Here is an 11,777-nt window from a genome sequence, read left to right on the forward strand (position 1 = left end):
AGATAGATAGATAGATAGATAGATAGATAGATAGATAGATAGATAGATAGATAGATAGATAGATAGATAGATAGATAGATAGATAGATAGATAGATAGATAGATAGATAGATAGATCGATCGACCGACCGACCGACCGACCGACCGACCGACCGACAGACAGACAGACAGACAGACAGACAGACAGACAGACAGACAGACAGACAGACAGATAGATAGATAGATAGACAGATAGACAGACAGATGGATAGATAGATAGATAGATAGATAGATAGATAGATAGATAGATAGATAGATCAATCGATAGATAGAGAGATAGAGAGATAGAGAGATGGAGAGATGGAGAGATAGATAGATAGATAGACAGATAGATTGATAGAGAGAGAGAGAGAGAGAGAGAGAGAGAGAGAGAGAGAGAGAGAGAGAGAGAGAGAGAGATTGACACATGGTCTCTCCTTAATAAATCTCTTGGTTCTACAGAAAGTGGAAGTGAGAAAAGTTTTCATGGTTTGTTGTCGTTTTCTTCCTGTTTCACTCTTTCACACGTTGCTGAAAAGGGATGTTGCTTAACTTGCTTTTGCTCAGTTCCTCCAGCGTTGCTCACATGTTCTGGTCACATGTTGCTAGTTGTGTGTTAATCAACCATCAGTTCTAAATGAAGATGAGCTTTGTGTGGCCAATGGGCTGTCAGTCAGTCCGTCACACTCACAAGAGACGGAAACAGGATGTGCTGTTCAGTGTGAAAGAACCCAGCAGCTGCTTTATTATAGTAGTACAAAAACATTAGAAATACATGTTGTAAGTACAGTATATTGCATATTTAGATTTACAATAGATTTAGACATAGACAAGAGTGAGAGTGAGAGATGAGTGGATGTGACTTCACACCAGCTTCACATACACTTTTCTGTCCCTGTGGAGCTTTTCTTTTTAATGGCCTGGACACTACAGTATTACATGTATTGGGTGTCATTTAAGTGTGTACTTGTGAAAAGAAAGCTGCAGTGAATCCACTTCAAAGAAAAGCTTCTATAGTCTGGAAGGTATGGAAAGTCCCGGTACGTTGAGTAGAGTTTAAAAGTGCTGGTACTGCGTACCTGAGCATACCAGCCCACTTAAGGCCCTGCAATGACGTGTAACTAAAGATTGTCTTTGTAAACAAGTGGGTGTAAATGAAGATTTTCTTGTAAACGTACAGGAGAAAATAGGAATTTTTGTAGGTGGAATTGTGGCCTGAGTCTTCAGAGGACCAAACCGTCATGGCTGCCACCATCTTTACACCCCAAGAACTATAATAATGGAACACATGATCTATATACCATCATTGTTGCATTCATGTAGACAGTGATTTGTTCATTAGATTTTAGATTTATACGATCGAAATGTGTCACTAGAAGTAATTGCACTTTTGTTTGCTCAGCAGGTTTTCTGTGTTTCTACTCAGACATTCCTTCCTTCTCCATCCTTCCTTTTTGAAGCCACAAGAACAAGAAAATAAATTCGGCTGTGATGTCAGCCAGCTGACAGGACAGTTCACACTCCGAGGAGAAGCTGTGGAACTCACAAGCCACGCCCTCTCACAACAGGCCACGCCCCCTCACAGCAGCTACACATCTGTGAAGCGGTGTTTTAACTTTTCAAATGCAGTTTATATCTCTCCTCTAGTGCTTTCAGACATTTCTTGGAACTGTTTCATTAATGAAAGAGCCGCCATGTTGGTCTGGTTTGTTTCAGGTGCATCACATCAGAATGCCTCAGACATGTGAACGAGCAGCGGCGCTCACCCAGTAGCCATGTTACCAGATATATAGGGTTAAAATATGAGTGAGAGTTATTAGCGGGTAGGAACACCATGAGCAGCACACGGCAGTGCGGAAGTTTCAGCAGGATGGTTGGAAGTGTCAAACTGAAGGAGCTGGACACAGGAAATGACCTTTTTGACCATTCTGAGCTTTCTTCTTGTTGTCATGGCGACGAATCAGCCTTCAGCGAGGGGAACTAAACTCAGCAGCCTCACAAACAAACCTCCAATTCAAGGAGACGTTGCAGGAAGCGCCACTGTAACACTGGGCTGTGCACACACACAAGTAGTGTTACACACACACACACACATCTCGTCTCAGTTTTGACATGGATCCTTGTTGGCACACATCTAAACACACACTGATCTCATCACAGACACACAACTCAAGATACACACAGATACTGAAGAAATGTATGATTGTATTTCTAGAAATCCTGCTCATAGTTCAGTGTCTTTGCCGGGTTTGGAGTGGTGTGACGCAGAATACTTCTCATTAACTCCATTATTTGATGTCAAATATCACCTTGTCGTTGCTTTGTTGGCCACTTGACAGTTTCCATCAAGAAGAAAAGTGGTGAAGCGACTCCAACAGCTGATTTTGATCCAAAATGAAAGAAAAAGAAAGCATGTGCATTCATTGTTTAATTTCTGGTTTTCATTGCTGCGTTGGACAAACTGCTAGACGGAGCTCCAATGCTAGTTGAATATATTGTATTCCAGTACAGTGGAGGTCTGTGAGGTCCTGAAGATCTGATCCCTCATCGCCACTCCTGCTGTCTTACATTAGCAACTGTACAAATAAGGAGAGCAATGAAGATCAGTCCCGTGTCAGGAACAAGCACATCCTGCAATTAGATTGCAATAATTTTTGCATCAAGATTCAGAAATTAAAAGCAGTAAGAAAAACACATCCAGCACAACAGTGGTTGATCAGGGAAACCAAACTAACTAGAACCTGTTTAAAACATGTTTCAGCTAACACTTCCTGGACTGCAGCAGCACAACGAGGTGAAAGGTGTTCACAGCTGGAGGTCTGCGGCCTGCAGCAGGACCAGTGGCGGCTCCGTTCGTTGCTCCTCCATCCGGCCCCCCTGGACCCGGACCAGCAGCGAGAAGAAGTCCTCGTCATCCATGGGCCCTGGCGCCCGGCTGCGCTGGTCCTCCAGTCGGCCCTGGGCCTGGCAGCAACACAACACACACTCTGCTTCAGTACAGACCCTCTCCTGGTCCACCACACCAGTGAACCACAACAGATCCTCTCCTGGTCCACCAGACCAGTGAACCACACCAGAACTGGCCCAGGATTGAAAAAGTGTGATTTCAAGCAGCTCAAAGGAAGAGATTCCAGAGTGTGTGGAGACATTCAGGCTTTCAGAAACACATAGCTGGTATCCCCTGTTTAGAAATAGCTGGTATCACTGGTTTAGAAATAGCTGGTATCACTGGTTTAGAAATAGCTGGTATCACTGGTTTAGAAATAGCTGGTATCCCCTGTTTAGAAATAGCTGGTATCCCCTGTTTAGAAATAGCTGGTATCACTGGTTTAGAAATAGCTGGTATCACTGGTTTAGAAATAGCTGGTATCCCCTGTTTAGAAATAGCTGGTATCACTGGTTTAGAAATAGCTGGTATCCCCTGTTTAGAAATAGCTGGTATCCCCTGTTTAGAAATAGCTGGTATCCCCTGTTTAGAAATAGCTGGTATCACCTGTTTAGAAATAGCTGGTATCACTGGTTTAGAAATAGCTGGTATCCCCTGTTTAGAAATAGCTGGTATCACCTGTTTAGAAATAGCTGGTATCCCCTGTTTAGAAATAGCTGGTATCACCTGTTTAGAAATAGCTGGTATCACTGGTTTAGAAATAGCTGGTATCGCCTGTTTAGAAATAGCTGGTATCACTGGTTTAGAAATAGCTGGTATCACTGGTTTAGAAATAGCTGGTATCCCCTGTTTAGAAATAGCTGGTATCACTGGTTTAGAAATAGCTGGTATCACTGGTTTAGAAATAGCTGGTATCACCTGTTTAGAAATAGCTGGTATCACTGGTTTAGAAATAGCTGGTATCCCCTGTTTAGAAATAGCTGGTATCCCCTGTTTAGAAATAGCTGGTATCACTGGTTTAGAAATAGCTGGTATCACTGGTTTAGAAATAGCTGGTATCACTGGTTTAGAAATAGCTGGTATCCCCTGTTTAGAAACAGGGGAAACAGTCCAGTGGTCCTAATGCTCTGGCTGGTCCCTGGTCACTACAGTCCAGTGGTCCTAATGTTGTGGCTGTTCACTGGTCGCTACAGTCCAGTGGTCCTAATGCTCTGGCTGGTCCCTGGTCACTACAGTCCAGTGGTCCTAATGCTCTGGCTGGTCCCTGGTCACTACAGTCCAGTGGTCCTAATGTTCTGGCTGGTCCCTGGTCACTACAGTCCAGTGGTCCTAATGCTCTGGCTGGTCACTGGTCACTACAGTCCAGTGGTCCTAATGTTCTGGCTGGTCCCTGGTCACTACAGTCCAGTGGTCCTAATGCTCTGGCTGGTCCCTGGTCACTACAGTCCAGTGGTCCTAATGTTCTGGCTGGTCCCTGGTCACTACAGTCCAGTGGTCCTAATGTTCTGGCTGGTCCCTGGTCACTACAGTCCAGTGGTCCTAATGTTGTGGCTGGTCCCTGGTCACTACAGTCCAGTGGTCCTAATGCTCTGGCTGGTCCCTGGTCACTACAGTCCAGTGGTCCTAATGCTCTGGCTGGTCCCTGGTCACTACAGTCCAGTGGTCCTAATGCTCTGGCTGGTCACTGGTCACTACAGTCCAGTGGTCCTAATGCTCTGGCTGGTCCCTGGTCACTACAGTCCAGTGGTCCTAATGTTCTGGCTGGTCCCTGGTCACTACAGTCCAGTGGTCCTAATGCTCTGGCTGGTCCCTGGTCACTACAGTCCAGTGGTCCTAATGTTCTGGCTGGTCACTGGTCACTACAGTCCAGTGGTCCTAATGTTGTGGCTGGTCCCTGGTCACTACAGTCCAGTGGTCCTAATGCTCTGGCTGGTCCCTGGTCACTACAGTCCAGTGGTCCTAATGTTCTGGCTGGTCCCTGGTCACTACAGTCCAGTGGTCCTAATGTTCTGGCTGGTCCCTGGTCACTACAGTCCAGTGGTCCTAATGTTCTGGCTGGTTGGATCCTGAACCTGCTTTATCAAAACTGAATTGATTGGTGTATTGATGAATTGATTGATGTATTGATGAATTGATTGATGTATTGATTGATGAATTGATTAATGTATTGATTGGTGTATTGATGAATTGATTGATGAATTGATTGATGAATTGATTCGTGTATTGATGAATTGATTGATGTATTGATTGATGAATTGATTAATGTATTGATTGGTGTATTGGTGAGTTGATGAATGTATTGATTGACCGACCTGTGTGGTGAGGATCATGTTGTACAGGTCCTCTCTGGGCGCTGGCGCTGCTGTAGGCTTTCTGATGAAGGAGAGCTGCTTGACGCTGCCTCTGAAGCTCCGCCCCTTGGGTTTGGGCGCAGTTCTCCTCCCGAGCTTCGCCCGCTGGTCATCGAGCCGCCGGCCTTGAGCCGTGGCCACCAGCTCGAAGAACTCCTCCTTCTGCAGGGAGGTCATGGAGGAGAACACCACTGCGACAAGACCAGAGCGACAAGGTCAAAGGTCAAAGCTTCATGAAGGAAAAGCTTGAACTGTCAAACTGCTTCTAGTACGTGTCAGTGACTCAGAGTGAGCTGATCTAGAACCTCCAGACGTGTCAGTGACTCAGAGTGAGCTGATCTAGAACCTCCAGATGTGTCAGTGACTCAGAGTGAGCTGATCTAGAACCTCCAGACGTGTCAGTGGCTCAGGGTGAGCTGATCTAGAACCTCCAGACGTGTAAGTGACTCGGGTTGGACTCATTGGATCTTCTTAAACCAGGTGTGTCTAGCCTCGGTCCTGGAGGACATCATCATTAGATCCAGGTGTGCTGAAGCAGGGTGATGACATCATCATTAGATCCAGGTGTGCTGAAGCAGGGTGATGACATCATCATTAGGTCCAGGTGTGCTGAAGCACGGTGATGACATCATCATTAGGTCCAGGTGTGCTGAAGCAGGGTGATGACATCATCATTAGATCCAGGTGTGCTGAAGCAGGGTGATGACATCATCATTAGATCCAGGTGTGCTGAAGCACGGTGATGACATCATCATTAGATCCAGGTGTGCTGAAGCACGGTGATGACATCATCATTAGATCCAGGTGTGCTGAAGCAGGGTGATGACATCATCAATAGTTCCAGGTAGACTGAAGCAGGGTGATGACATCATCATTAGATCCAGGTGTGCTGAAGCACGGTGATGACATCATCATTAGATCCAGGTGTGCTGAAGTAGGGTGATGACATCATCATTAGATCCAGGTGTGCTGAAGCACGGTGATGACATCATCATTAGATCCAGGTGTGCTGAAGCAGGGTGATGACATCATCATTAGATCCAGGTATGCTGAAGCAGGGTGATGACATCATCATTAGATCCAGGTATGCTGAAGCAGGGTGATGACATCATCATTAGATCCAGGTATGCTGAAGCAGGGTGATGACATCATCATTAGTTCCAGGTAGACGAAGCAGGGTGAGAACTGAAACATGTAGGATAGGGGCCTCCAGGACCCAACTTGGACACACCTGGTTTAAACGTTCCTCCTGGATCTCATGGGATCATCTTGAACGTTCCTCCTGGATCTCATTGGATCATCTTGAACGTTCCTCCTGGATCTCATTGGATCATCTTGAACGTTCCTCCTGGATCTCATGGGATCATCTTGAACGTTCCTCCTGGATCTCATGGGATCATCTTGAACGTTCCTCCTGGATCTCATTGGATCATCTTGAACGTTCCTCCTGGATCTCATTGGATAATCTTGAACGTTCCTCCTGGATCTCATTGGATCATCTTGAACGTTCCTCCTGGATCTCATGGGATCATCTTGAACGTTCCTCCTGGATCTCATTGGATCATCTTGAACGTTCCTCCTGGATCTCATGGGATCATCTTGAACGTTCCTCCTGGATCTCAGTGGATCATCTTGAACGTTCCTCCTGGATCTCATGGGATCATCTTGAACGTTCCTCCTGGATCTCAGTGGATCATCTTGAACGTTCCTCCTGGATCTCATGGGATCATCTTGAACGTTCCTCCTGGATCTCAGTGGATCATCTTGAACGTTCCTCCTCCAGTGGTTTGGGTTTCGGCCTCAGCTGGTGGAACATGTAGACCTAGATGAACCAGTTTGACTTCAGGGCTTCAAGGTGGATCCAGTTGTTACCTTCAAACAGGCTGGAAGTACTGATTATTACTTCATCACATCACTTTATAATGTGGGGCCAAGCGGTGGTGCAGTGGTTTGCCTTCTGGGCTCACAGCCACAGGATCCTTGTTCAAAGCAACAGTAGTTTGCATGTTCTGCCTCTGCATGTAGGGATTTTGTACAGAGCCTTGCTTCAGCTGGCATCAGCTGATGCTCCCTGCAGTGAACAGTGGATGTTCACCTCGGCACCAGGTGAACTTCCAGTCATCCGTGGCACCAGGTGAACTTCCAGCAGTCCGTGGCACCAGGTGAACTTCCAGCAGTCCGTGGCACCAGGTGAACTTCCAGTCATCTGTGGCACCAGGTCAACTTCCAGCAGTCCATGGCACCAGGTGAACTTCCAGTCATCTGTGGCACCAGGTGAATTTCCAGCAGTCCATGGCACCAGGTGAACTTCCAGTCATCCGTGGCACCAGGTGAACTTCCAGTCATCTGTGGCACCAGGTGAACTTCCAGCAGTCCGTGGCACCAGGTGAACTTCCAGTCATCTGTGGCACCAGGTGAACTTCCAGCAGTCCATGGCACCAGGTGAACTTCCAGCAGTCCGTGGCACCAGGTGAACTTCCAGTCATCCGTGGCACCAGGTGAACTTCTAGTCATCTGTGGCACCAGGTGAACTTCCAGCAGTCTGTGGCACCAGGTGAACTTCCAGTCATCTGTGGCACCAGGTGAACTTCCAGTCATCCGTGGCACCAGGTGAACTTCCAGTCATCTGTGGCACCAGGTGAACTTCCAGCAGTCCGTGGCACCAGGTGAACTTCCAGTCATCTGTGGCACCAGGTGAACTTCCAGCAGTCTGTGGCACCAGGTGAACTTCCAGTCATCTGTGGCACCAGGTGAACTTCCAGCAGTCCATGGCACCAGGTGAACTTCCAGCAGTCCATGGCACCAGGTGAATTTCCAGCAGTCCATGGCACCAGGTGAACTTCCAGCAGTCCATGGCACCAGGTGAACTTCCAGCAGTCCGTGGCACCAGGTGAACTTCCAGTCATCCGTGGCACCAGGTGAACTTCTAGTCATCTGTGGCACCAGGTGAACTTCCAGCAGTCCGTGGCACCAGGTGAACTTCCAGTCATCTGTGGCACCAGGTGAACTTCCAGCAGTCCATGACACCAGGTGAACTTCCAGCAGTCCGTGGCACCAGGTGAACTTCCAGTCATCTGTGGCACCAGGTGAACTTCCAGCAGTCCGTGGCACCAGGTGAACTTCCAGCAGTCTGTGGCACCAGGTGAACTTCCAGCAGTCCATGACACCAGGTGAAATTCCAGCAGTCCGTGGCACCAGGTGAACTTCCAGTCATCTGTGGCACCAGGTGAACTTCCAGCAGTCCATGACACCAGGTGAACTTCCAGCAGTCCGTGGCACCAGGTGAACTTCCAGCAGTCTGTGGCACCAGGTGAACTTCCAGCAGTCCGTGGCACCAGGTGAACTTCCAGCAGTCCGTGGCACCAGGTGAACTTCCAGCAGTCCGTGGCACCAGGTGAACTTCCAGTCATCTGTGGCACCAGGTGAACTTCCAGCAGTCCGTGGCACCAGGTGAACTTTCTGTTGACTGTCAGCTCACGTGGGAACCAATAGAATGTTGTAATAAAGTAGTAAAGTAATAAAGTAATAAAGTAGTAAAGTAATAAAGTAATAAAGTAGTAAAGTAATAAAGTAATAAAGTAATAAAGTAGTAAAGTAATAAAGTAATAAAGTAATAAAGTAGTAAAGTAATAAAGTAATAAAGTAATAAAGTAATAAAGTAATAAAGTAGTAAAGTAATAAAGTAATAAAGTAATAAAGTAATAAAGTAATAAAGTAGTAAAGTAATAAAGTAATAAAGTAGTAAAGTAATAAAGTAATAAAGTAATAAAGTAGTAAAGTAATAAAGTAATAAAGTAATAAAGTAATAAAGTAATAAAGTAGTAAAGTAATAAAGTAGTAAAGTAATAAAGTAATAAAGTAATAAAGTAGTAAAGTAATAAAGTAATAAAGTAATAAAGTAATAAAGTAGTAAAGTAATAAAGTAATAAAGTAATAAAGTAGTAAAGTAATAAAGTAGTAAAGTAATAAAGTAATAAAGTAATAAAGTAACAAAGTAACAAAGTAGTAAAGTGTGGTACTACACAGATTTGGTCTGAGAGTCCAACCAAGCAGCTCCTCAGTTTGTCCAGAGGAACTCCAGCAGAAAGGTCATCCTGTTGATATCCATCAGGAATCTGTCTGGAACGTTGTTATTTCAAATTAAAAGCCCAGTATTGAGGGATGACTGGTGGTTTCCTGGTTCTTCTTCTTTCAGTGTCCAGCTTGTGGTTCAGTGTGTATTGGTTGAGGAGCTCCAGCTGCCAGGTCCTAGTGTCTAGGTGTGATTGACAGGTGATAGTGGACACACGGTGACCTGAGGAGTGAAAGACTGTACCTCTGCTGGCGGGCTTGTTGGCGTTGGGCTCGGAGTGGCAGCGCCGCCTCGGGACGTCCAGCCTGAAGGAGCAGCGCTGGTCGTTGAGCCTCCGGCCCTCCTGCAGGGTGCAGAGCAGCTCGTACAGGGCCTCGGGGAAGTCCAGGCTGGGCCCTGGAGCCTGCAGGGACAGCAGAGGTTCTGTTGGTGTGAGCAGAACCATCTTCCACAAGCCAAGAGGAGGAAGGTGGAACCAACCTGAGCCCGAGCCGCCCCTCCCCCGGTGTCCCGCCCTGGTTGTCTCTGACTGTCCTCTTCGTCCTCATCATGTGATCTCCCAGCTTCGCACTGCTCGTCCACCGCATGCGTCTGCCTGTGGACGTCTCCGACGGTCCCACTCTGTCCATCGGCTTCCTGGCGTCCGTCGCCTCCTATGTCCGTCTGTCTCGGTTCTGCCGGCGGCACTGGACTGGCCTCTGGCTCTCGGTCCTCTCTGGTCGGTTCCTCTTCCTGTTCCTGAGCGGGTTGGTGGCTGCAGCTCTGCACTGCAGCGGCGGGTTCCGTGACCAGGAGACGCTCCTTGTCGGCCATGTTGGCGCCAGTCGATGTGTCCAACCCTGACAGGAAGACAGAGCAGGTCAAAGATCCAGTGTCAACAGAGCAGAGCCAGAAATGCCTCCACTTCCACTGCAGTGGTCTAGAATGACGTGTTTACAGATGTCAGGCCAGCAGCTGCTTTTCCTCCACCAGAACTATGTGAGGAACCTGTTCGGCAGGTTCCGGCATGTTGGCGCCTACAGATGTTCCACTTTGACGTCTTTCGTTATGTGCGTGAAAACAACAGTGTCCAACAAGGAAGTTCAGAGATGACTTGCTTGTTATTAATCCATGATTTCCAATCAATATTCAACCATAAAATCACAATTTGACCAAAAAACCTCTGGATTCTAACCCTAACCCTTCCTTGAATAACTCCAAGCTTACCTTGAAGAGCCTTGGAGCTCCTTAAAGCTTCATATCTTCCAGTCACCACCAACTGAGCTCAGCATTTTCTCGCTGGCCTGAACTTCACCGAGGAGAAGTTAGAGGAGAAGAAGAAGTGTGTTCAGTGAGGTTTCAACTGCCGACGTGACGGGCGCTCCCCTCCACCCCTCCACCCCTCCACCTCGTCTCTCTCTTCCTGTTCCTCTTACCACAACCCAGCCTGTTTCTTCAGCCCTCATCTGACGTGACAGGCTGCCTGATAATATGATGGTTCAACACCAGCTCTCTCTCTCTCTCTCTCTCTCTCTTCCTCCCTCACTGGCTCTCTCTCACTGTGTCTCTCTCTCTGCCTCTCTCTCTCTCTGTCTCTGTGCATGTGTGTCTCTCTCTCTCCCTCACTGGCTCTCTCTCTCTCTCTCTCCCTCACTGGCTCTCTCTCACTGTCTCTCTCTCTCTCTCTCTCTCTGTGTGTCTCTGTGTGTGTCTCTCTCTCTCTCCCTCACTGGCTCTCTCTCACTGTCTCTCTCTCTCTCTCTCTGTCTCTGTGTGTCTCTCTCTCTCTCCCTCACTGGCTCTCTCTCACTGTCTCTCTCTCTCTCTCTCTGTGTCTTTGTCTCTCTCTCTCTCTCTCTCTCTCTCCCTCACTGGCTCTCTCTTACTGTCTCTCTCTCTCTGCCTCTCTCTACACCCCCCCCCCCCCCCAGCAAGGTATCTCACCCTCACTCTGATTGCAGGTAAGAAGCTGTGAAGCAGCAGCACCTTGAAACAAGCTGCTCCTCCATCACTGTTTCCACCACTTCCTGTTGACTTCCTGTTGACTTCCTGTTGACTTCAGGCTCAAACAACAAGTCAAATAAAATCACACCAGTGAGACCACTGCTCCAAAAAGTGAAATGCCATGTTACACTATGTGAAACTCACCATGAAACCAGTTCCCCCAAACAGGCTGTTTCTGGCCTGTCGTCCACACGAGGCCGTTTTAGGAGTGTGAGCTTGGGTCTTTTTGAACACGGGTCCCAGAGTGGGTACATTCTAAAACCCCGGCTCGTGCCATCCAACCCCCGGGGTGTGGACAGCAAAGATGATCGTCTGTGGAAAAAAGACGAGGTAACGTCGGTGGAGCAGGACAAGGTCAATAGCCGTTTAAATAAATGTAATAAACAGGAAAAATCACAATTCAAAATATGAACAAACTGGGTACAGGACGAAGCAGAATAGGAGCTGAATGGAAAAATATAGTTTGT

At 47.3% G+C, this 11,777-nt stretch overlaps 1 protein-coding gene across 1 annotated transcript; it reads right to left on the minus strand.

Annotated features, from left to right (window-relative positions):
- Positions 1 to 880: 880 nt before the first annotated feature.
- gpsm3 (G protein signaling modulator 3) lies at positions 881 to 10,663 on the minus strand. Its single transcript, XM_080500389.1, has 5 exons — positions 10,534 to 10,663; positions 9,808 to 10,166; positions 9,571 to 9,730; positions 5,217 to 5,446; positions 881 to 2,981 (listed from the first exon to the last, which is right to left on the minus strand). Exons 2-5 carry the CDS (start codon positions 10,138 to 10,140, stop codon positions 2,823 to 2,825), a joined length of 882 nt encoding a protein of 293 aa, XP_080356515.1. The 5' UTR covers positions 10,141 to 10,166; positions 10,534 to 10,663; the 3' UTR covers positions 881 to 2,822.
- Between the last annotated feature and the right edge of the window lie 1,114 nt (positions 10,664 to 11,777).

Source organism: Blennius ocellaris (assembly GCF_963422515.1).
Source record: "Blennius ocellaris genome assembly, chromosome: 8".
In the NCBI taxonomy this organism is placed as follows: Eukaryota; Metazoa; Chordata; class Actinopteri; order Blenniiformes; family Blenniidae; genus Blennius; species Blennius ocellaris.